The sequence below is a fragment of the Gracilinanus agilis genome, chromosome 2 (genome assembly GCF_016433145.1).
Source record: "Gracilinanus agilis isolate LMUSP501 chromosome 2, AgileGrace, whole genome shotgun sequence".
Classification (NCBI taxonomy): Eukaryota; Metazoa; Chordata; class Mammalia; order Didelphimorphia; family Didelphidae; genus Gracilinanus; species Gracilinanus agilis.
This window is the reverse complement of record NC_058131.1, coordinates 645,130,598-645,157,593: the sequence shown is the minus strand read 5'-3', so window position 1 is coordinate 645,157,593 and position 26,996 is coordinate 645,130,598. Positions and strand designations below refer to the sequence as shown.

General features: G+C 35.6%; 1 protein-coding gene across 4 annotated transcripts in view; it reads right to left on the bottom strand.

The window, feature by feature from the left end:
- The window catches only part of LOC123238230 (cytochrome P450 2C19-like), a 406,797-nt gene that overhangs the window by 6,066 nt on the left and 373,735 nt on the right, over window positions 1-26,996 (bottom strand). For 2 of the 4 annotated variants that reach the window (XM_044665708.1, XM_044665707.1), the window contains exons 2-6: window positions 10,004-10,166; window positions 6,245-6,394; window positions 3,872-4,032; window positions 3,106-3,282; window positions 651-792 (exon numbers count right to left, since the gene is read on the bottom strand). In XM_044665708.1, coding sequence (XP_044521643.1) covers window positions 651-792; window positions 3,106-3,282; window positions 3,872-4,032; window positions 6,245-6,394; window positions 10,004-10,166 — 793 coding nt within the window. The remainder of the gene's footprint in view (window positions 1-650; window positions 793-3,105; window positions 3,283-3,871; window positions 4,033-6,244; window positions 6,395-10,003; window positions 10,167-26,996) is intronic. The other 2 variants (XM_044665709.1, XM_044665711.1) reach the window with 2 other exon arrangements.

Below are 26,996 nucleotides of genomic sequence, written 5' to 3'. Positions count from 1 at the left end.
GACAATTGACTCTCGCATTATCTTAGTTAAAGAGATAAAGAGAGAGAAAAATATTTTTAAAAGTCCAGTTTGGTCTCCTTAGGCACCTGAGAATCCCTTGAGGTACCTATATCCCATAACCTAAAAATATACTCAGATTGTCCTGAGAAAAATATAGGTCAAGGTCAAAATATAGGTCAAAAATATTGGTTAAGGAATGATGAAGGATTTCAACCTGACACCTTTTACAGAACTCAATGTGACCAAACAATTCAGTAAGTCCAAGTACTTCTGTCCTTGGCTATAAAAGTGAAAGGGAATCCAGGTGTACCAGCTCCTCCTACAGTCAGGCAGGATCAATGAGCAATCAGGAACTACCAACCCTTAAGCATTCGATTCTTTCAAGTTCTGACACTGGGCTAGTGTCCCTTTCTCTATCACTAAGTCTATATTGATCCCTAATAATAGCTCACATTTACATAGACTTTATAAGAGGAGAGTGTAAATAGTAGGGGAAGCAGAAGAAGACACAAACCTGGACATGTAATTATTTAAATATGTTAAAATGAAGACAGAAAAGTTTCCAAGGAGAGTCTTAAAAAGACTAGGAACCCCTCTCATGCTGACTAAATTATGTGTGTGTATTATTGCCTACATTAGTCATAAGATACCTTGTATCTCAGGGTGTTTCAGAAGAATCAAGAAACCATATCTCAAGGTGGATCTCGTTGACTCTGTTCCTGCACGAAAGAGACTATTTACAGTCCAGATCAAGTTTTCAATGGTAAATTCAGATTGTGGATGTTGCTTTTCCTAGGAATAATTTGGTACAATTAACTAAAAAAATAAGGGTGGTCAGTAGGTATAGAAGAAAATGTGATAAATTTATAGGCAAAAGGCCATAGTTTGAATCCAGCTCTGATTTTGACTTTCAGTAAATCATTTAATCTCTTTTATTTTTAATATCTTTTTTTAAGATCTTTTATTTTCTCAATTTCATATAGTAACAATTTCCCACATATATGTTCTGAAATTATAAGATCTAAATTATTTCCCATCCTACATTCATTCCCCTCATCAGAGATGGTAAACAATTTAATCTCAGTAATACATATATTATCACATAAAACATACTTCAATATTGGTCATCGTTACATGAAAATATTTATGTAAAACCAAAACCCTCTAATAACACCATAAATAAACTAATGTGAAAAAATCACATCATATGAGAGAGAGAGAGATACATCTATGTAGTATATAAAGAATATCTATACAAATTAACAAGCAGCAAGATAGCACAGTGGATAGAGTGCAAGATCTGCAGTCACAAAGACTCATCTTTCTGAATTTAAATTCATTCTCAGACATTTACTAACTATGTGATCCTGAGTAAGTCACTCAACCTTATTTGTCTCAGGTTCCTCATTTGGCAAATGAACTACAGAAGGAAATGGCAAACTACTTAAGTATCTTTGCCAAAAAAAAAAAAAAACCCAAATGGGTTCACAAAAAGTCAGACAGGAATGAAATGGTTGAACAACAAATACACAGACCCAGTGTAAATGTAAACTATTGTGTTTTCCTCCTGATTTACTAAACTAATAAATCCTGTTATTCTATAAAAGTTTGATGAGATGAACAGGATTTATTAGTTTAGCAAATGAAGAAGGACTTACACTTTTATTTTATTTATGTTATATTTATTTTATTTACACTTAATGTATAAATATTCATTTATATCAATGGGTTCTGTTTATACTTGCCTATTTTGTCCTTATCAAAATACTTTGATATAAGTAGTATAATATTTTTGTCACTTTACTAATGAGGAAATTGAGAAGATACATTTGTTCTTGACAATGAAATGTTGTTATTAAGGATAATCCATTATTGAGGTCAGAAATTGAATACATTATAAATATCCAATGGACTAAAGATATGAAAACTAAATACATGGGAAAACCAGGCATAACTAGTACCAGTGCTAAAGACATAATTCAAGTTTAAGTCACCCAGGACCTACTTCTATTGTGGGTGATGAAGGAGGGGAAAGGATATGGCATTCTTAAGACTCTCACACATGAAATAACTAGAGAGCATTAGAAGAAAATGTGTAATTTTTAAAAAATCTCTTACTCTGGTCTAAGTATTTGCCCTTCCCTATGTTCCCTTATCACTAATTGACAGGAATTTGTGGGATAATATATCCTTGGGCATATAGATTCAGAAAAGGAGAATTTTCCTTCTCAGTTGTGATTGCCATGTTGCAAAAAATTTTTTTTTCTTTGAATAAAAATGTCTTCTTTTTGGTCCGCTAAGAAAATTGAACATGGTGACCTCAGAGGACATTTCATTCCTTTATGGGGGTCATTGATCTATTCGAGGATGTCCACTAAGATATCTTTTACCTTCTGTCATGATTCTGGGATTTCAAGACTCTAATTACTCTATATAAATTACATTAGACTATTACTATGTTTTAGATTTCTTTCTCATTTGGTTAATTTTTTTTTTTGCTTTAACTTTTCAATGATTTCTCCTTCCCTTTGATTTTGCTCTTTGTTGTTTGTGAAAGAGATGGAAAGTGAAAAGTCTCTCACTCTACATCCTCTCTCAAGAACCTATCATAACAGCATCTCCATTCCAATTCAACTGCTTATATTGTTTCCACATAACCCACTGGCTTTTCAGAATGTTAAAATGTCCTGTGCAGTCCTTACTGCCTAATACCTCCTTCATAATCCAGACCAAAACTTAATTATTTCAGGAGGAAATCTTATGTTAGCCCTCCCAAATTGTTATTGCTAATTCCAAATTCCTTAAACACTTAAATCTTCAACTTGTAATCTATTTTGTCTTTCCTTAAATATACCTGATAATTTCCCTTTTGTCCTTTCATGTGCTTCCTTCTTTCTGTTGGATTCAAAATTCCTTTACCGCTAGGACTTCATCTTCTAATTCTTCTGTCTCCCACATTTAATATTCTACACAGACTATGCTTAAAATATGATCTTTTACTTCTCGATGTTTGTGAATGGGACTGTCACTTGGAAAAATAGCCTCTAATACACAAACCATTTAACCCATGAGAACTGAAATTCAGACCTACTGCTCACAATGTACCTGCTCAATTTTTATCAGGAAATAGTCAATGAAGTCCCGAGGATGATTGTGGTCTAGTGTCCTTTGGTGTTCCTTCACTTCTTCCAAAATAAATTTATACATTGAACGAAAAATTTCAAATACTTTGTGATGAGATCCAGGGAGATAATGAACTAGAGATGGAAAATAATTGTAGACCTAAAAAAAATTTATATCATATTTTTTTAGAAAATAATTTGCCATCCTTTTGGATTATGTTCAGAAGAGGACTGAATAAGGGTGGGACAAATGCTGAAGCAAAGTAATGACTTTTTTCATCATTTCCTATACAAACTCTATAAAAATATTTTAGTATTCTGTTTCTTGCTTTCCTGGGACTACTTTGGCCTTCATTCTCAATTCTTACTACCTACAAAAACTACTTGACCTTTTCTCATCATGAGATCTAAGAACACTGCCCACTGCCTTGTAGAAAGAAGTAGCTCATCTGCAAAGGTGATCCAAACTCAGGTGCTCAAGGGGAAAGTCAGCTTCTCTGAAATGGCTTGCATTTTTAACATTCAGTATCTGTGACCATTCATTCCCTCAAATCAGAGCACATGAGGGTGACTTTCTCTGACTTTTAGTCCCGGTCAGTGAAAAGAAAAATATGAAGACAATCCAAGGTCCCACTACCTTACCTCCCAATGGAATATTTGATGAATTCTAGCCTAGTTCTTAGCAGTATGTTCTTTGAAATAAAGAAAAAAGTATCCTGAGCTCCAGGAGGACAGAATCCTAGACTTACCTGAATCCATGGGGAATTCACAATCGTGAACTCTGAATCTATAAGCTTCATTAAATGAAGCAATTTCTTGTCTTTATATTCAAAATGTTTCTGGAAAATGACAGAGCAGATTACATTGCAAGGAGCAGGGCCAAGAATGAACATGGAATCACATGGTAATCCTAAAAATTCACAAAGAAAGACAGAGAAAGAGAGAGAGAAAAACTTTAACATTGCCATCATGAACTAAAGGGGAGTCTCACCTGCCTTTAGGTATGACCCTACTAATCAACATTCCTATCTAGCTTACATTTTATTCAATTCTTTTATTGGCACAGACAATTTTAAAATAAATCATCTTTAGGAAGAATCTGATGTGATCTGCCTAAGAATCTTAAGTGCAAATAGTGTAATATTCATTTTATAGATGCAGTTATTGAAACTCAAGAAAGTTGGCTGATTTACCCATGGTCACACAAGAAGGGATATTCAATACAAAATCTCCCCTGGCTAAAATCCAGTGCTCTTCACAACCTATCACCCTACTTCCCATTATTAAATTCTTATTAATCACTTCACTAACCCAAGGTTTTGCTTTCACACTTCTTTATTTCTATTTTTAAATTATATCTAATTCAATTTTGAACTCACACAATAGAATGGAAGTCTTACATTCCAAAAGCTCTTAGGTTTGGGGCCCTGAGCTATCTAAGGAAAGATGATGTTAAGCTGGGGGTGTTAGGTTACCTTAACTGGCACATATTAACTCTTGTCTTTCATTCAAGGTGCCATAGTACTAGAGCTGTACTGGCCTATATGCTCTATGAATACTTAGTAACTGACTTGAAGTTGGTAGATGGTCAACTTCTTCTCCACAGAAGATGCATCTCTAGATGATGTCTGTAAGACCTGGACTAGGACCAGTGGTCCAGAGATTGCTATCATTCCTATGGCCCTCAAGCTCATTTCCCTATTAATAGTAGTTAGTCATCAGTTATTGCTAGTGTTGAGAAGAAAGGTAGACTCCTCCACAATGATTTACCCCCTCTCTGATAACTGTGAGGAATAGACTACAAGGTGTGTAGAAGATATGGCTATTCCTAAAATCTTGGGCTAAGGATCCTGGGCTGTCTCCATCACAGTCTGAGGAGAGATGTCATCAAGTTGGTGAGTATATTAAAGAGGGTCAAGGATAAAATCTTGAAGATAATCACATTTAGAGAACTGAAGGTGAGTGGTGACTCACCAAAAAATTATTCAGAAGTAAAAGTTAAGTAGGTAGAAGAAACATTAGTGAATTTTATCATAGAAGCAAGGGAGGACAATCAATAAATCAGTCAGTATTTACTAAATTCTTACAGTGTGCACAGCTCTGTACTTCTTCTTCCTAGTTGGCTAGTGGAGTTCAGAGAAGAAGAGTGCTTTAGGAAAATCACAGCTTTGTGATTGAAGGGGGGGGAAGTTCCAGGTAGGGAAACCAAATAGAAAACTATTGCATTAGTCGAGTCTAAGGAGAGGAAGACTTAAGCCAGCATGAATAGAAGTGAAAAGATATACGTGAGTGATGTGGGGAGATAGAAATGTCAAGATTTGGCTACCATTTAGTTAAATGGGCAAGTTATAGTGAAGAGCTGAGGACAATGTCAAGGTTGTGAACCTGCGTGACTGGATGGATGATGCCCTTCCACAGCAATAGAGAAGTCTGGAAGATGAGTGTGTTTGAAGGGAAAGATAATAAGTTCTATTTTTGAATTGAGTTTGAGATGTCTATGCAATACCCAATATGCAATATCCTACTATTTCATAACATGATGATAGAAAAGCTCAGACTAAGGCAGGTTAGATCAAGCTGGTTCTACAAATACAATTGTGGTAACTTCCAAGTTCACTACCCAAAGATTGGTTTAGCCAAGTACAGTGAGCTTCATCAGGTAGATAGCCACTGGGCAATAAATTCTTTGGCCATAGCAACTTTTGAAAGAAAGAGAAAAACTAAAAGGTCTCTCATTCCAACATGGATGCCTCTTGTATCCCTACTGAGTGGGGGCAAAAACTGAGGGCACTTTTCAGAGTTGCAGCCAAAACCCAGGATACCTGAGGAGAGCAGCACTCTGAACTCAACAACACCACTTTCCCCTCTGCAGTTCAAAATTAATCCCTTAGTAGAGCTATACTTCTTCCTCATCTCTGCTCTCAGCCATCTTGATCCTTTAGGCTTCTGGGAATGACCTCAAAGTTATGGATATAGCCACAGGATGGATCTGAATGTTTAAATATATACAAGATAGTTTCACATTATAGTAAATTCCTTGGTCCAACCTCAGTCTGCACAGGTTACCAGGGATATGATGGATTATTCTAAGGTCAGTGATAATAATGTAGAGAAATACCAACCTTTGGTTTTTTTTAACTCCTCCACAAGGAACTTTGCCTCTTCTTGGATTCGCTCCTCAATACTCCTCTTCCCCATCCCCAAATTCCTCAGGGTCATGATGGAGAATTGCCGAAGTTGCTTCCATCTCTCTCCATTGCTTACACCAAGTCCTGTTAAGGGAGTGGAAGAAAAGCAGCTTTAGCCTCCAAAGTTCCTCATATTTACAAAGTCCATATATCCAAGGGTCCTTCCCCCACGGCTTTTGTTCTTAGAGAAGATAATGAAGTGAAGGAGGTATCAGTCTGCTTTCTCCTCTATCAACACTGTTCTCTGCCCCATCTTACAAGCTATTCTGCCTTCATCCAACACAGTTACAAATACATTGGGAGGTCCTATACCCACATCCTTATCCTGGAGATTAAGTGGCCACAAAGAGGAAGGCCAGAATCAATACATATTCTTGAGACTCTGAAAGAGAACAGAATAAGTTCTCTCCATCATTTGACCAAGGAAACTAAAGGATTATGATGCCTTTTGAGGCTATACTTTGCTCCTATTCTTCCTACTTCGCACAGAGAACAGAGTTAGAGTCCCTGTTTCATGTATTTTTATGGGTTATAAGAGGTATGCTTAATTAGAAAGTTACATGTTTGATTTCACTAGCAATCCCTGTGTCAGGAGGCTTTTCTTAGTTTTATATTTTCTTTTCCTTAGGGAAAAGTACTATGTTGTGTTATTTGTTATAGGGAAATGATTGTTGAGTCAAAAAAAATATACCAATTATACAAAAAATGTATTTAATTTAAATCTTGGCAAATGTATACACATACTTTTGTGACATACACATAATATACACAAACAAAAAACATGTCATATCCTTTTTTCCCTAAATATATCACACTTTGTGACCCCCTTTGGGAATTTCCTGGCAAAGATATTGGAGTACTTTACCATTTCCTTCTCCAGCTTATTTTATAAATGAGGAAACTGAGGCCAAGAGTGTTCAGAGACTTGCCCAGGGTTACAAAGCTAATATGTGTCTGAAGCCAGATTTAAATTTAGCAAGATTTCTCTTCCTTACTCCAGGTCTGGCACTTTACCCACTGAGCCATCTATCTGCCCTCATCTAACTGCCCTATGTTGGGAAACATTTTATTGATTGTAAACTTATTTCCATAGGACCTTTATCTGGAGCAAATTCTCTACCTTATGCTTCAAAATATTTCATAAGGCAAGCCTAGAACAAGAAATGATGAATATTCCTTGGAATGGACTTTAATTCATTTTAGTTTCATTAGAAACCTCTCTGAAAAAAAAAGAAGACAACTCTGAGGCCTCTTAGGATCTTTTGCAAAGTTAAGACTAAGGGTGTTACAAACTGCTATGGTTTTCTAGTTCTTCAGACACGAGCTTATATTTGTCAATGAGAAGGGGTTGGTGTGGTCAAGGCCATATTCTTCTTAGCCTTCCTTATCTTTATGGAGTTGAAGGGATAGAGAATGAAAGGAGAAACCTGACCAACTTTCTACCATAAATCTGAAAAAAGTCATTTTTACTTTGAGAACTCTGTAGATTCTCCAACAAATTGCTTTTGCTCTCCCTTTCATCAATTCCAATCTGGCAGATGTTGTTCAATAGCACATCCTCTTGATTTTATAACACAGCTGTTTATGCAGCCCCTACTCTGCCTAAAGATCTCCTTAAGGAAAAAAAGCTACCCCCTTTTCAGTGCTTGTGAAGGGTGTTACAGCAGAAATGAAGATGAAGATGGGGCTATACAAATTTTTTAATTTTTTTCATTATTCTGGCTCTGATTTTATTGAATTATAGACTGTGATAATTAAGGATCTAATAAATTGGCAAGTCCTGTCCTCTCATTTTTGAAATCATTCATCTGAGAAACATGAAGTGACTCACCCAAAGTCACATAGCTCAGAAACAAAAGTCCAAGATTAAGTCTTGCCACTCTAAGACTAGAACCCATAATTCCTGACTAAAATCCTGGTCACTTGCCATCTCATGTCATGAAATGAAATGAAAATAAAAGGATACATGCTACCTTTAATCATCCCATTGCTTTTCTTCCTGTTGACATCTCAAACTCAATATATCCCAAACTGAATTCCCTATCTTCCTTACCCAAACAAGCCCTTCTTCTGTCCTTCCCTTCAAATGATCTTTCTTTTTCTTTTTTAAACCCTCACCTTCCGTCTTAGAACCAGTATTGGTTCTGAGGCAGAAGAGTGGTAAGGGCTAGGCAATGGAGGTTAAGTGATTTGCCCATCAAATGCCCTTTCAGTCACTCATGTTCACAACCTCAATGAAATCCTTGATTCCTTACATTCCCTCACAACTCATCAATCACAACTAATCAATCGCCTTAGTCACTTCCATCTCTACATCAGCTTTCATAACTATTCCCTTCTCTTCATTCATGTATCCAAGAACAGACCATCACTGTTTTGCCTGGAATCCCAGTCTTGACTTTTGTCTTACCACTAGACTTCAATGATTTTGAAAGAGAGAAGTAAAGCTGATGACCAGCCAACTCTGCCTCACTTAAATCCAATTCTTGCACAAGTAAAGACATTACTTTATGTCACTGGTTCTCTTTAAAAAGGAAGGACTAACAACTGAAAAAACCCTGGAATTTTGCAATATTCCTGCCTTTATTCTCTACTCTCTCCAATTCATCCTTCATGCAACTATAATAGGGATTTTCCTAAAGAAATGATGGCAAACTATGGCTCTGGTGCCAAAGGTGACATGCAGAATGCTCTCTGTGGGCATGCAGCTGCCTTCTTCACTGAGTTCATTACTAGAAAAGCAGAGCTGCTCCCTTCTCCCTCTCCAGCTTGCCTGATGACATTTTTCACTTCATCCACCCCTCTGCCCAGCAGTCCAATGGGAGCTCACAGGAAATAAAGTGATTAGCTCACAGGTGGCAGAGCTAGAGGAAAATAGAGAGCTCAAGCTACTCCCTTGAATTGAGGATGTTCCTCACTTTACCTGCCCCTCTGTCCAACAGCCCAATGAGAGTGTTTCTCCCTCCCCTGTGTGGAGTAAGGGGGGAAGGCCAGCAGGTCATTCCTGACATTCGATATAGGGGAGGGACAAGACACTGGGTCTTAGGGAAGAGGGGGGAGCCAGACACAGCACTTGGTCTGATGGATGGGGTGGGGGTAGAACACGGCATTCCATCTCTAAAAGGTTTGCTATCACTGTTTTTAAGTGATAACCTGAACATATGAATTAGTGCAGGTGCTAGACTTAGGAGCTTTGGATTCCTGGCTAGAAAGAAGAAACTGGAAACTAACCAATTGGAAAAAAGAACTAGAATAATATATCTTGAAAGGTAAAAGTCACACCTGAGGAGTGAACAATTACAGGAAATTTTAAAGGCCAAATAGATAAGAAACTTTGATCTTTCTTCTCCCTCTAGGATTACTCCATGCCACCATCATTCTTTTTCTCTCTTTATTTCATTTTTTCTTCCTGTCTTTTACTGCCTCTTATCCTTCTCTCTCTTTTTAGTTTTGCTTTAGCTTCTTTCTTCCTACTTTAACTGGCTGTTGCATGACATGAAACTATGCAATTGCAACCCTATAGAAAGGAAAAATATCTTCTATACCACTCGTGTCTTCTATGTTACTCAATAGATACCACCGCTTTGGAGGATTTGGTTTGGAAGTGGGTCTATTTCCACCAATTCCTTGGAATATTTTTCCATTCTCTATTCTCTTTTTTCTCTTCTTACTCTATGTTAAGCAGAAACTTACCTAATCCATTGGTAACGAATTCAAAAATTGGCATAGGTCCTCTGCTATTGAACTTCTCTCCATGATCAATCAGAGCTTCCTTTATTGCCTCGTATCCATGTAACACAACAACATGCTCTAAACCCAATTGCAGACTGAATACTGGGCCATATTCTTTTGCTAGCTGTGTAAGAAGATGTGGGAAAAAGAGAGGTCAGTACTGAGTTTGATGAAAAATTTTGAAATAAAATTGCTGACCTGATTGAAAAAGTTCTCAAGCCATTACCAAAACATTTCTGACATGTACAACAGAGAATATTCAACATATACTGTAGTAGCCAGAAATCAGAGACTCATAACTAATAGCTTGACAGCACTATACTCTGTCGAGCAAGGTGGTTATCTGGAACTCACAGTTCATAGCCTGAAAGCACCACTCCTCCGTGGACAGAGTAGTCCTAACTCCTAACCCTGAACCCCGAACATTAAGGTTTCCATGGTACCTGGAGATATCAACACTCAACACTCCCACTAAGGAATGTCTGGCCATTGTCAGTCTCCAAGGCACCTGCACCTGTATCCTGGCCCCCAGAATGTATATATTCCCTTTTGTAAATGCACCACTTGAGGTCTCTCTTGCTGAGTTCCCCCAGCAGGCACTGGTAATAAAGCTTTCTCCTGCTTTGATTGCATTATCTTGTTTGTTCCTTTGGTGGCCACCCAAAGGAACCCTAACAATATACCCAAACCAAAGGATTGATTGTATCAACATGAAATCTAGAACCCCCAAACTTGTAGCCTATTAAGATCTGCTGGGAGTTCCAGTAAGATGGCGGCATAGACAGAGCGAATCTTAAAACCTCCACACCCTTATGCACCAAGATAGAAAACAATGTGCTTCGAGAAGAAAGAGGACAAAGAGGACCAAATCTAATAATGGAACAGTGCAGGGGGAACCGTACTGCAGCACAGCTAAAAAGGTATGCCAAGAAAAAAGCTTTAATACTTGAACTATTGGGACTGAGGGCATAGAAGGGGAATCCCAGGATCCCAGGATGTCTCCCCCAAGTGCTGTGAGGAGTCTCCAGTGGCTGGGAAATCTCAGGGCCAGTAGGTGCACTGGTCAGGAGAGAGGGCCTTGCTGGCATAGGACTCAGGGAGTCAAACACAGGCATTGGAGAGGTGACTGGAGGAGAAAACCAGAGAAACACAGCAAAAACTCCCAGAAGATGGTGGCTTAGAGAGAGCCAAACCCAAGAGTGCAGACAACTTGGCTTCCTCATACCAAGATAGAGAAGTCAGGGCTTCAAGAAGAAAGAAAACCAGATCAAACACAGTGGATAGATCAGGGGGACCCCACTGCTGGAGAGCTCAGTTCAGAGAAAATGCTCCTTCTTGTCACCCCAACTTTTGGGGGATTTTTTGTTTGTTTGTTTTTCCCTGCCCTGGAGGTTTTGAGATTTTAGCCTCAGGGCAGATTAATCCAATCAATACAGGATTAATCCCAACAATTGGACAGACCTTCTAAGGGCAGGGAAAGTAATTACAAACCTTTGCCCCTGGGGGGAAGATCTTTCATCAAAGATCATTAAATATATCTGCTCAAACTAGCAGAACAAGGAAGGGAAAAAACATGAGTAAGCAACAGAAAAAGAGAAAAGAAATGACAATTGACAGCTTCTTTCAAGGAAGTGAAAAGGGAGCAAATGAAACAGAAATAGAAGAAGAGGAAGTAGTTCCAGCGAACTGGACACAGGCTTTGGAAGATCTCAAAATTCAAAACTCAAGAATTTAAAATGCAATTAAGTCAAAAACTTCAGGAACTCAAAAAACAATCAAGAGAGGCTGAAGACAATTTGAAAAAGGAAATACATGAGCTAAAACAAGAAAATAAAGTCTTAAAAGCCAGAATTGGCTAGCTTGAAAATGAAGCAAAGAAGGCAAAAGATGATCTACAAAGAAAATCAGACCAGAAAGAGAAGGATGACCAAAAAGCAAAGGATGAAATTCAGTCTTTAAAAAACATAACTCAACAACTAGAAGAAAATTACTTCACAAGGCAGCAAGAATATATTAAACAAAATTTAAAAAATGAAAGATTTGAGGAGAATATGAAACACTTCATTGATTCAACCAAAGATCTGGAGAACAGAGCTAGAAGAGACAACTTAAGAATTATTGGGTTACCAGAACATCATGATAAAAGAAAAAGTTTAGATAGTGTTTTACAAGAAATTATCAGAGAAAATTGCCCAGAAATTCTTGAACAAGAAGGAAAAGTGGAAATTGACAGGATCCACAGATCACCTCCTACATTTAATCCACAACTGACAACTTCCAGGAATATTATAGCCAAATTCAAAAACTAGCAGATCAAGGAAAAAATATTACAAGCTGCCAAAAAGAAGTCATTCAGATATCAAGGAACCACAGTTAGGATAACACAGGATCTGGCTGCATCTACACTGAAGGACGAGAAGGCATGGAACACAATATTCAGGAAAGCAAGAGAACTGGGTCTACAACCAAGAATCAGCTATCCAGCAAGACTAACTATATTATTGCAGGGGAAAGTATTGTCATTCAATAAAATTGAGGACTTCCAAACATTCATCAAGAAAAAACCAGACTTAAACAGAGAGTTTACTGCCCAAACCCAGAACTCAAGAGAATCAACATAAGGTAATTAAGAGAATGGGGGGAGGAGAAAAAAATTCTTTTCATTAAGGGACACAACAAGTTCAATCAATTTATATCCCAAGAAGAAAAGAAGGTATTGGCAAATATTAAAAATTATTATTACCAACAGGGTAACTAGAAGAAGTTTACATAGAGGGAACAGGGACAAACTGTATAAGATGAAATGTCAAGAGATATATAAATATGTATGTATGTATGTATGTATGTATGTATGTATGTATGTATGTATAAATATATACAAAACTGGGGGAGAAGAAGATAGCAATAAGAAAAAAAGGAAAGCAAACAAAAAGGAATAAATGTATGTTCCATAAAGAAGCACATGGGAGTAACAGGGAAAAATAACAATACACTGTAAGGGTAAAGAGGTTAGAGAGAGGGAATATTCAATATTTAAGTGCATTGAAATCAACTTAGAGAAGAACAATCAGATCCATAGGGGCAAAAAATTTATTCATGCCCTATAGAGAAGTAGAAGGGTAAAAAAGGGACTGGTAGGGAGGGAGGCAATACTAGGAAGGGAGAGGACTTGAGGGGGGAGCACCCCGTGGCTTTAAAGAACAATAAGAGGGGAATAAGAAGGGATGAGGGAGAAAGGGAAGTACAACAAGGGAGGGGATTATAGGAACTGATTAAAAACAAAACATTGGTATAGAAGGAAACAGTGAAAGAAGAAAGGACAGGACTAGAAAAGAGAATCAAAATGTCTGGGAATGCAGAGTTGATAATTATAACTCTGAATGTGAATGGGATGAACTCACCCATATAATGGAAGCAAATAGCAGAAACCAAAACCCAACCATATGTTGTTTACAAGAAACACACATCAGACAGACAGACAGACATAGAATGAAAATGAGAGGATGGAACAAAATCCTTTGGGCTTCAAATGAGAAAAAGAAGGCAGGGGTGGCTATCATGATCTCTGATAGAGCCAAAGTAAAAATATATAAGGTTAAAAGAGATAGGGAAGGTTACTACATTCTAATAAAAGGCAATATAAACAATGAAGAAATATCAGTATTCAATATGTATGCACCAAACAGAACAGCTTCCAAATTTCTAAAGGAGAAGCTAGTGGAGCTCAAGGATGAAATAGATAGCAAAACCATACTAGTGGGGGACCTGAACCTTCCCCTATCAGATCTAGATAAGTCAAACCAAAAAATAAATAAGAAAGAGATAAGAGAGGTGAATGAAACCCTAGAAAAATTCAAGTTAATAGATATTTGGAGAAAAATAGAGACAAAAAGGAATACACTGTTTTTTTTTTTTTTCAGCAGCACAAAGATAGACCATGTAATAGGGCATAGAAACATGGCAAACAAATGCAAAAAAGGAGAAATAATAAATGTAACCTTCTCAGATCATAATGTAATAAAAATAGTTATTAGTAAGAATACATGGAGAGGCAAACCAAAAACTAATTGGAAATTAAATAATATGATTCTCCAAAATAATTTAGTGAAAGAAAAAAATCATAGAAACAATTAATAATTTCACTGAAGATAATGACAATGATGAGACATCTTACCCAAAATTATGGGATCCAGCCAAAGCAGTTCTATGGGGAAAATTGATATCACTGAGTGCATATATTAACAAATTAGGGAAGGCAGAGGTTAATGAATTGGGCATGCAACTTAAAAAACTAGAAAATGAACAAATTAAAAATCCTCAGATGAAAACTAAATTAGAAATACTAAAATTCAAAGAAGAAATTAAAAAAATCAAAAGTAAAAGAACTATTGAATTAATAAATAATAGTAGAAGCTGGTATTTTGAAAAAACAGATAAAATAGACAAAGTACTGGTTAATCTAATTTAAAAAAGGAAAGAAGAAAACCAAATTAATAGTATCAAAGATGAAAAAGGAGACCTCACCTCTACTGAAGAGGAAGTTAAGGCAATCATTAAAAACCATTTCACCCAATTATATAGCAATAAATATAACAATCTAGGTGATATGGATGAATATTTGCAAAAATATAAATTGCCTAGATTAACAGCAGAAGAAATAGAATACTTAAATAATCCAATATCAGAAAAAGAAATTGAACAAGCCATTAAAGAACTCCCTAAGAAAAAATCACCAGGGCCTGATGGATTCACAAAAGAATTCTATCAAACATTCAAAGAACAATTAATCCCAATACTATACAAATTATTTGATATGATAAGCAAAGAAGGAGTCTTACCAAACTCCTTTTATGACACAAATATGGTATTGATTCCAAAGCCAGGCAGATCAAAAACAGAGAAAGAAAATTATAGACCAATCTCTTTAATGAATATAGATGCAAAAATCTTAAATAGAATACTAGCAAAAAGACTCCAGCGAGTGATCAAGAGGGTTATTCATCATGATCAGGTGGGATTTATACCAGGAATGCAAGGATGGCTCAACATTAGGAAAACCATCCACAAAATTCACCATATCAACAAGCAAACCAACAAAAACCACATGATTATCTCAATAGATGCTGAAAAAGCCTTTGACAAAATACAACACCCATTCTTACTGAAAACACTAGAAAGTATAGGAATAGAAGGTTCTTTCCTAAAAATAATAAACAGTATATACCTTAAACCATCCACAAGCATCATATGCAATGGGGATAAATTAGAAGCCTTTCCAATAAGATCAGGTGTGAAATAAGGATGCCCATTATCACCTCTTTTATTTAACATTGTACTAGAAACACTAGCAGTAGCAATTAGAGAAGAAAAAAAAATTGAAGGTATTAAAATAGGCAAGGAGGAGACTAAGCTATCACTCTTTGCAGATCATATGATGGTATACTTAAAAAATCCTAAAGAATAAACTAAAAAAGCTAGTAGAAATAATCAACAACTTTAGCAAAGTTGCAGGACACAAAATAAATGCACGTAAATCATCAGCATTTCTATATATTTCCAACACATCACAGCAGCAAGAGGTAAAAAGAGAAACACCATTTAAAATTAACCTAGACAATATAAAATACTTAGGAATCTATCTACCAAAACAAATACAGGAATTATATGAACATAACTACAAAACACTTTCCAAAAAAGTAAAACTAGATCTAAACAATTGGAAAAACATTGAGTGCTCATGGGTAGGACGAGCTAACATAATAAAAATGACCATTCTACTCAAATAAATTTACCTATTTAGTGCCATACCTATCAAATTACCAAAAAACTTTTTTACTGAATCAGAAAAAACTATAACGAAGTTCATTTGGAATAACAAAAGATCAAGAATATCAAGGGAAATAATGAAAAAAAGATGTGAAGGAAGGTGGCTTAGCAGTACCAGATATTAAGCTATACTCTAAAGCAACGGTCATCAAACCAATATGGTACTGGCTAAGAGATAGAAGGGAGTATCAGGGGAATAGACTTGGGGTAAGTGATGTCAGCAAGACAGTGTATGATAAACCCAAAGAGCCCAATTTTGGGGACAAAAATCCACTATTTGACCAAAACTGCTTGGAAAATTGGAAAACAATATGGGAGAGATTAGGTTTAGATCAACATCTCACACCATACACCAAGATAAATTCAGAATGGGTGAAAGACATAAATATAAAGAAGGAAACTGTAAGTAAATTAGGTGAACACAGAATAGTATACTTGTCAGATCTCTGGGAAAGGAAAGATTTTAGAACCAAACAAGAGTTAGAGAAAATTACAAAATGTAAAATAAATAAGTTTGATTATATTAAATTAAAAAGTTTTTGTACAAAGAAAAACAATGCAACCAAAATCAGAAGGGAAACAACAAATTGGGAAAAAATCTTTATAACAAAAAATTCTGACAGAGGTCTAATTACTCAAATATACAAGGAGCTAAATCAATTGTTTAAAAAATCAAGCCATTCCCCAATTAATAAATGGGTAAGGGACATGAATAGGCAATTTTCAGATAAAGAAATAAAAAGTATCAATAAGCACATGAGAAAGTGTTCTAAATCTCTAATAATTAAAGAAATGCAAATCAAAGCAACTCTGAGGTACCACCTCACACCTAGCAGAATGGCTAAAATGATAGCAGGGGAGAGTAATGAATGTTGGAGGGGATGTGGCAAAATTGGGACATTAATGCACTGCTGGTGGAGTTGTGAACTGATCCAACCATTCTGGATGGCAATTTGGAATTATGCTCAAAGAGAGATAAAAGAATGCCTGCCCTTTGATCCAGCCATAACATTGCTGGGATTGTACCCCAAAGAGATCATAGATAAACAGACTTGCACAAAAATATTTATAGCTGCGCTCTTTGTGGTGGCAAAAAACTGGAAAATAAGTGTATGCCCTTCAATTGGAGAATGGTTGAACAAATTGTGGTATATGTTGGTGATAGAATACTATTGTGCTCAAAGGAATAATAAACTGGAGGAATTCCATGTGAACTGGAAAGACCTCCAGGAATTGATGCAGAGTGAAAGGAGCAGAGCCAGAAGAACATTGTACACAGAAACTGATATACTGTGGTAAAATTGAATGTAATGGACTTCTGTACTAGCAGCAATGCAATGACCCAAGACAATTCTGAGGGATTTATGGAAAGGAACACTACCCACATTCAGAGGAAGAACTACAGGAGTAGAAACACAGAATCAAAACAACTGCTTAGACACTTGGGTTGATGAGGACATGATTGGGGATATAGACCTGAAAAGACCACACACAGGTAACTATCAATAATATGTAAATAAGTCTTGACTGACCTCACATAATAAAACCAGTGGAAATGTGAATTGGCTACAGCGAAGGTGGGGTTGAGGGGATGAAGGGGAAAATAAAAACATGACTTATGTAACCATGGAAAATTTTTCTAAAAATAAAAAATTATTTAAAAAAAAAAGATCTGCTGACATGCCCCCTCCCACTTTAATTAGCTTAAAGGTGAAGACCTCAACTTTGATCTTGTCACTTGAATTTCCCCCTGAGGGAAAAGCCCAACTTCAGAAGTCTCAGACTAACAATACACCCTAAAGTAGTTTAAGTAGAGATGGCTAATCCCATCAGGTGTTAAGTATCACTTTTTGTCCTACTGATAGCCCAGCCCTTTGATGAATCTTTCCCTTTTGTGTTCATTGTAAGGCTTCAGCCTCTCACTGTTATTCCCCCCAGGACTCCTCATTTTCTTTATTACATTATAAAGTCAATTAATTATAGTCTCCCATCCTCAATCCTCCCTTCCCCTAAAAGGGTGTATTAGTCCCCAAATTCTTTTGTTCCTTGGTGTTGTCATCTCCCTCAGTGCTACTCTCAGGAGTTTAGTGATCAGAGCTGCCAGAGTCTGGGGTCTCTGAATGGGTTTATAGCACTCAGGTCTTCAAAGAGGCCTAATTATAGCCCTAAATTCCTTTCTTTATTTAAAGAGTGATTTTTCTGAATATTTAATAGTTCTGTGTTTTTTCAAGTTTAAAAATGGCTAGCTAAAAAGCCAAAATGTTATTCTGTGCCATGGGCTAGCAGCCAAAGCCATGGCTAAGGAAGCACATTTTATGACTTCAGTGTAGTTTCCCCAACCTTCCAAACGAGTTGAGCTCATGTTTCATAGCCTCACAGGTGCCACAGTAGATACAGCAATGAACCCGGGATCCAGAAGACCTGAGGCAAAATCCAGTCCCAGATACTTAACAGAGCTATCACAGAGACAGGCACCAAGAAACCCTGGGACACTGGGGACAGTATCTCTGGGAGAATCACCTCCCCAGATGACTCTCCAAAGAATAATAGAATTTGGGGAACTTATATACTTTTTGGGGAACTCAGGACATCAAACCTGCACTGAAAGATTGTAAACATGCCTGGGAAAGAGACTGTAGCCAGATGTTGGGGATCAGGAAGTAGTATACTACAATGAATACTAAAAGGATGGTTCCTGTACAGGTATTGGTCTTCTTGGGAAGGATCTTTGATACAATGGGGTAAACTTTTAAGACTAAATGGGTACCTAACATTTAATTAAGTCTATTATCCCCTTCCTCCACCTAAAAACCTCTCTTCAACAGAGGAAAGAGAGATAAAAGCAGAGGAGCCTTTGCCACTTGGAGCTCCAGCTCCACAGCCACAGCCCTGGAATATAGGTTTTAAAGGAGCCCTAAAAAATGCTTGGAAGGACAGAGACGTATCATTCTGTTTCCCAGTTATTTTTAGAGCAGATGAATTGGATGATGATGAAGAAGTACCTCCAACTTGGGAGCCTCTTCCCTACAAAGTGTTAAAAGAAATTAAGACAGCTTGTGCTTCATATGACCCTGCTTCTCCATACACTTTAAATTTGGTGGAAACTTTAGGGGCAATTTGGATGACCCCTTTTGGATTCAGACCTTGAGATATTTCCTTTCTGCAGGGGACTACCTCTTTTGGAAATCAGAATTTGATGAATTGGCAAAACGGAATGCAGCCATTAATAAGAAACAGGGCATGAGAGTTACTAAAGAAATGTTACTTGGAATAGATGAATGGGAATTACATGCTGATCAGATTCATTTACCTAGAGAAGCTCTAATTCAATGTAAAAAATGTGCCTTAGAGACTTGGAAAAGGATCCCAGTAAGTAAGAAACTGTCCACAGGTTTGGCCGAGATTAGACAAGGATCAGAGGAAAGATACTCAGATTTTATAGAAAGGTTAAATCAGGAGGTAAAAAAAATATACAATTGATGAATATGCAATCTGGATAATAGTCAAAAAGTTTGCCTATGACAATGCCAATAATGTGTGTCAGAGCATGCTTCAAAATGTTAAAGAATCTGGGACTATTAATGACTACTTGAAAGTTTGTGAGAACTTTACTCCAGCATATATGCAGGGTATAACCATCACAGCAGCCCTGAAAGGAAAAAAAATATTCTGAAATAATTAAGGGCTCAAAGGCTCTAAAAAGCTCTTGTTTCAATGCCCCTAACTCTTTGTATCCCAGATGTGAGAAAGGTTACCACTGGAAGAAAAATTGTAATTCCAAATTCCATCGAAATGGTTACAGATTACCTGATAAGAGATTTCAGGGAAGATGGAAAGGAGGCCAACCACCAGACCCACCAATGACTAAATTTAATCCAAGAATTCATCCTAGCTTAGCCAGTTCCTTTCTAGAGTTAACCAGTTCTCTGAATAATAAACTTTCTTTTTTCTCCAGATTTCTTTAGCCACGTAAGATGTGATTTATTGATCTTTGATAGGATGTCTTATATTTGTTAGAGTATGCGTGAAATGCCCAGGAAATATGTCCTTGATCAGTCTGTGTGTCTATATGTTGTGTTTATGTGTCTATAATCTGTTTGCAATTTGAATATTATGGTTTTGTTTGTGATCACAATGGAATTTTTAAGAAAATAAATCTCTCTCTTTCTCATTCATTCCACAGGAATGGGAAAGACAGACAGAGGAGTTTGAAAATTTCAGAAAAATAACATCTCTAATGGATTTCTGAGCGTTTAAAACTCTAAAAGAATTTAATTGATTAAAAGAAATCATATTCTCTGCTCTCATTAAGGTGAGAATCAACAAGATAATTTGTCTACATTTCTTCTTCCATTTCTTACTGGTCATAAGAAAGGGAACAAAGAAATCATAACACAATAAGGGGACAGATTTGATCTCACCACTAAATTATATCAACAGGTTAAATATTGAGATGTATATTTAATCAAATTTAACAAGGATTCTAAATGCAATCTAAGAAAATTTTTATTCAGACAGAAAAAGCAATGATTCTGAACTGTGTACTGAGGTACAAAAGTGCAATTTAAAACTTTCTTGGCTAATCAGAATCATCAGTTCACCTAAATGCTTAACTGAGAGTGGTAAAAACTTTTTGGACTGACACAAGTTTAATCTACAATTAAACACACTGATGTTAATGAAAATCTTAACTTATAAATTATTAGAACAATACCATTGACTTATGTTTCGTAATTAGAGCTCTTTAAACAGAGAATGGTTCGTGAGAAAATTTTAAGCCAAAATTGAATCATCCATGCTGCCTCAGTTCAGCAAGAAATAATTTTGGAAAGTCAAAAAACATAGCTCCTTTCTCTCAAAACTCACAGCCCTTTCTCTAATTCATTAGGATACATGTTTGCTAAGAATTTTAATAGATACTGACGGTATAGTATACATCTATTGACTAACAGTTGGAAAATGGAATTTCAGTTAATTTTAAATGTGCACAAAATTTATATTGGAAAAGTTATCTATTAAGACTTGCAGTGTGTAAAATACAGATTTAATTAATGAAAATTGCCAAAAATGCTTATAAAACTGAATTTGAGGATTGCAAATGATAAGTGCAAATTATGTAAGGATACTAGTTCATGATTTAAAAGAAATATTTAATCAAGTGTGTAGATTTGTCCTAAGGTATAGAGAGGTGAGACTACAGGTTTTATTCTTCTTTAAGCAGGGGTCTGAAAGAATAACTGGTATGTGTAGGAAAAATTGTTAAGAAGTTTTATTCAGGGACAATTTGAATGTAGTGAAGTTTAAATTAATAAACATTTGGAAGTGATAATGTTTTAAAATAATGAGGCAAATTTTATAAATGCAGTAACTAAAGAGTTAAAGAGCACAGCCGCTTCAGAAGTGGCTGCAGCCTTGGATGTGTTTCAAAAGTAATTTAACCCCTTCTACACATAGTAAGGAGAGCCTGACTATAATTATTTTCAGAAACAGGAAAGAATAATAATTTTTGATGAGTGACAGTTATACTAACTCAAACTCAGTAAAGGGAAACAATTAATAAGAAGCTAATGTTAATTTTGTAACTTACAGAAATCTGGCTCGACTTCAGTAGTTATCTCTGTTTCAATTAATATCAGAATATGAAAAAAATTATTATTGTGATAACTTTAATCTAAGCTTTAAGGTACTAACATCTTAGTCAAATTATGTCTCCTACGTTCACTATTTCACTAGTCCTTAAAGGTTAATTGAATAGACTAGAATTGAGATTATAATGTAATACTCAAAGCTATTAGGAAAAAGATAATTCAAATATTATTATCAAATGTTATTGAAAATTAACATGCATTATGACACAAGAAATTAATTTGTATTCTCATAATATTTGTGATTTGTAGTAATGCATTAAAATCTAGAATATAAAATTATAATAAAATGCATAACCCTCATAATAATTTGATATCAGTGTTAATATGTACTTGATTGCAATGGCTTTAATATTATTATAATGTTTTTTATTCTGTAGTGATGTTGATGCAATTATAACTAATTAACAAACTTGTCAATATTATAACAGTGTAAGTGAAAAATGTAATTAACTAGAAATATTGATCATCTCAGTAATCCATAGGGACTATTATTTGCAAATGTAGGAATATTCCAAGGTACCTGGTTGCAAATTTTGAAGTTTTAAATCAATAACCTTTGAAGAGTAATTTTATATCATGTCGAAACATGTAAATCTTACAAGTACAATAATTTAAATAGTCACAGAGGAAAAAAACTGTCACTGAGGAAAGGAATTTTCCTTGCTTCTAAAAAAAATAAACTTAAAACTTCTAACAAACTTATTAACCCCTTCCTTGCAGTACTTACAGTAAATTTAGAACCTAGAGGGGTAATTAGCAGCCTCATTGAATTTTGATGTGATGTAGACAGTAATGTTGCAAGCAAAGGTGATATAAATATTGGGTTTTAATAAAATTGTTATTGAATGTTATCAAAACATGTACCTTACTTTGTGAAAACTGAAAACATATGTTTAAATGTAAACTATATGTAAAAGATATTTTTAAAAAATTGATCATGCCTATTTACAATAATATATGATTTGTACTATGAATGAAAAGTTTAAAGTAAATTAATTATCACAATGAGCTAAGTGAATAACCAGCCCCTGCCCCTGCCTTAATCATCTCTAATCAAGATAACATTAATGAAAACTTAATTCAAAGCAAAGCTGTTAACTCTTTTTCTGTATTATTGGAAAGAATTACCAGATAATTTATACATTGAGAAACTGTTGAAAAGAAAATTTGTTTATCATATTTTTTAACATTATAATTTTTCATTGTGTATGTAAATCTTGGAAACCTTTCAAATGCTATTGGTAATAATTACTTTTTAAGGTAAAAGTCATTGGATTAGCAACTGATATTACTCATTTATGGATTATTGATTTGGATTCACCATTCAAAAGAAAGATATCATTGATAAATAATCCTTGACTCTTACCTGAAGTCAAACAATGTTATACTCCCTTCCCTCCTTTTGCCATATTAAAAGCAAAGTGACATAATAATTGAAGCCCCAGAAATTCGAATGTATATAGCAAGAAAATAAGTTCCACTGTTTACTAAAGAAACTATACATACCCCAAGTGATGTTTCAATGAAAGTTAGTTTGAACCTCTTGTAAATTAATTTCTTTGTATAATTTCTGAACATCAGTTAGAATAACTAATTACAGATACAAAGAAATAAACAATACCCCAGATTTATAATATGGGGATCAAGGTTTTGTTTTATTCATACAGAAAATGGATCTGACTTTTGGGTAAAAGACATTTCACTACATCTAAACTATATATATATATAATTTTGATTTTTAAAACTTTTTTTACTTAAAAAACATTGTTTTCCCTGAATTTTTAATTGTCTTATTGCTTTTCCTTTTAATTTTTTATATATAGAATAATTGACTTTTTTCACTTTTTCTCATTTTTTGTACTTAGAGTACATATAATCAATGTTAATCCTTTTTGATTTTACAGTAATATAAGTTTAATATTAATGCATAACCACAAAGCCTTAGTCTATGGAAACCTGCCATGAATTGGTAAATATTATGGGACTATAATTAATGATTCTGTCTGATTCCAGGAGAAGGGAACAAAAGAGCCACAAGGTCAAAGAAATCACCCAGTCCAATGGGATTGGTGAGAAACTGCACAGAACCTAGTACCACAAGGTCAAAAAAGACTATACGAATCCAGGAAGGACTGACAGAACTTTCTCATGCCGATACTAAAGGAATTAAACTTAGATTGGGGTTCGAAGTTGCAGCTTTTCTGACATATGTTAGAGGCTGGACTTCCTTGAGCTTCATCCTGGTTAAATACAAAATGTTGGCTATCATCCTGGCTCAAGTGCAGACAAATCAGACCAGGGAAAGACACTTCCCTTTCTCACAAAAAATTTGGTCCTTTTCTTTCTCTTATAAGTATGGTAACTTTCTATAGTCCTGGCTTTACTTGGCCCATGATTCAAGGACCTGCTATAAGTTATTTTTTCCCTACATTTTTGCACATGAGACTTTGATATTTTACATTTCATTCACAATTTATTCTTTTTTTCTCTTCTCTCTTTTATTTGGATTTTTAAAAATTTTTAAATTTCTTCTACCAATTGATTCACACAACCCAAAACTCAGCCGTGTATTCTTATCTGATCAGGATGTTAGCCTTAACCCTCTTTGGGGGAGAATGTATGTTTTATAATCTATAATGTAAAGTTTAAATTCTTTTGAGAGTAATTTCAGGATAAGAAATTTGCCACCTCCCCAGAATGCAGACAACAAACTTGTTTGGAGAAGACACCATGAAGATGCCTGCAGAGACCTACACTTCATCAAGAAGATCCAAAAATGAACTTTGGGGTACAGTTGCTTGAACTATGGGGAGTTGAATGCATTTGTTTTGAATGTAAATTCTTGTGCCAAAGGGGACTGCCACCTAATTGGCTTTTTTGTCAATGCGCCTAGCAATCATTGGATCATTGGTTTTGTCCTCTTTTCTTTTCATCCCCAAATTTGTGTAACTTTAAAGTTTCCCTTGGCCCTCATAAGAGAAATTCACATAGCCCAACAGGTGGATGCCCTTTTTCAATTTAAACAAAGAGGGTGAATATTCAAATTCAAATTGAGCTATAATTCCTGCATTTAAAACAAAAAGGGAAGACATGTAGAGAGCCAGAAATAAACAGTTTAATCTATAACTCCTATCAGATCCAACTATAGCTGATAGTTATAACTAATTTATAACTTTTTCATTATTAAAAAGTTTTCCTGTATAATAAATCATTTTAATTTAAAGAAAAGGGGAATTATGTGAGAAGCCAATAAGAGAATAGATAAAAATCTGAGACTCCTCTTTTGACCCCTTTTGTGATCCTTGTGATTTCTTGTTGAAAAGTATTGTGGCCTTATTGAAGAGCTTTAGGTTCCTAACAGGCCAGCATTTAAAAGGCTAACACTCTCCCCCTTTGTCCAGGAATGCAGCTGCCTGGTATAGCCAAGGCCAAAACCTTAATAGGGGCAATTCAACCCTGAGAAAAATATTCCCCAACTTGGCTTTCTGATAAGAACCCAGTCAAAATTCAGCCTTGGCCTTGGTCTGTTCTGAAGCCAATGAGACCTTTTGTGTTTTGATATGACAATTTATAACTTCTGTGCATCTGCAAAGTTTCAGGTGGGTTCTTTTCTGTGAAATGAGTCTTGAAATATATGTAATAAACTCCATGCTCCTGGAGACAGAGCTGGAAGCATGAGCTAAAAGATGTTCAGTGTCCTTTATTTCCTTATCAACTAAACTGTCCTTATCAGATTATCAGAGATGATAAATAGATCTCAAGAAACCTTCTCATAAAAGCTGGAGAACTTAAGTTCTGGATTTGTTCTGAGTTTTGTCTACATTGTATTTCTAATGTATTTCTTAGATGGAGATTTCTCTATAATCACCTCAAAAGGTTACAATTTACATGTTAGCCAATAATGGCTGAAGCTAAACTAAGTATTGATTCCCCCAAAAGCTGAAAATACAGAAACTTGTGGTCTGGATATCAGAGTCTCTAGCAGGAGCCAAAGGAAAGGTCCAGGATTCATAACTTTATATTTTAGTGTTTTCCTTTATAGTGTTTGGCATGGTAAATGTGGAAAATATTGTATATTGATAGCAGTTAATTTTTTTAATGATAACAGTAATGAGATGCATTTTTATTCTAGGCATTAACTCTTGATTTGAATGCTATAATTTCACATTTTTGTTGGGCTATTACTTATTCTGTCTAGAGAACATAAGGCTTCTCTGATTAACATGCATGTGTTCTGGAGCATAACAAAGTTCATTTACAGATCTGATGGGTTATTGCAAATGGACAAGAAAAAATTAGGAAAATATTTTATGATTAAAAGACCCTGAGCACTTAAATAAACAGAAACTTTGAAGTTCCTCTTCAAAGCTGGCTTTTGCCTTAGACCAAAAGAGAGATGTTAAGGGTGTAGATGATTCAAATGCAATCTTTTCTTGGAGGTATATTTTATAAAATCCAAGATTTAATTTTTTGTTTGAGAAAAATTCTCAGGAAAGACTCTTGCTGTCTCCTTAATCCAGAGAATGAACTGTTTGCAGAAATATGTCTGAAGAATCTACATTGCATCAAGAGATCCAGAATGAACTTTGGGGTATAATTCATTGAACTGATGGGGTTCAAACAGTTACTTTGAATGTACATTTTATGCCCCTAATTGATTTCTTGTCAATGCGCTTAGCAAACATTGGTTTTGCATTCTCTCTCTTCCATTCCCCTCTTATCTCTAACTATTTTAGTTAGAAGACCTTTGTGGGTATAAGATGATTATGTAAAATGATCACTTGGGGTGACTAGGCACCCAAATGATCATGGGGGGGGGTTGTGTAAATGGAATTAGCTTATCTTCATTCATTGTTAGACTAGCCACTAGAGATAATGTCAACCCACCTCCCTTAATGGGGAGGGGAGACACGTGACAATAAATATCAAATCAAGAACAAGGGACTTCCCTTTGGGCAGTGTTGAGGCTGCCATTTGTCCACTTGAATTAGAGGAGGATGCAGGAAGTGCTAAAAGCTGCTATCTTTCAAATATGATGGTATCTTCCTGTTGAGGCAGTCGGTGCTTTGAACTTGGTGTCGAAGGCTCTCTGGTGAGACCTCAGGTGGCTTCCCTCTGAAATGTCACATGAGTAAGTTAGGCTGACTTCCCTTTGCCTCTCTCTTGGCATTCTAGAATCTCTACCCTCAAGGAGGCTTCTTTGCCTCTCTAATTGTCAAGGCCTTGCGGCTAGTAGCCTTATTTAATTAACCTCTAAATCCTCATCCAGGCCAGAGAGGTCCAGCCAGAGTTTCTCTCTCTATTTCCCCACCTTCAACCTTCCTAATTGTAAATAAACTACCATAAAAGCCATCCTGACTTGGGTGTATTTTGATTATGGAATCAAGCTGATCTGATTGATTCCTGGTGACCACACCTTAAATATCTATATCTATATCTATATCTATATCTATATCTATATCTATATCTATATCTATATC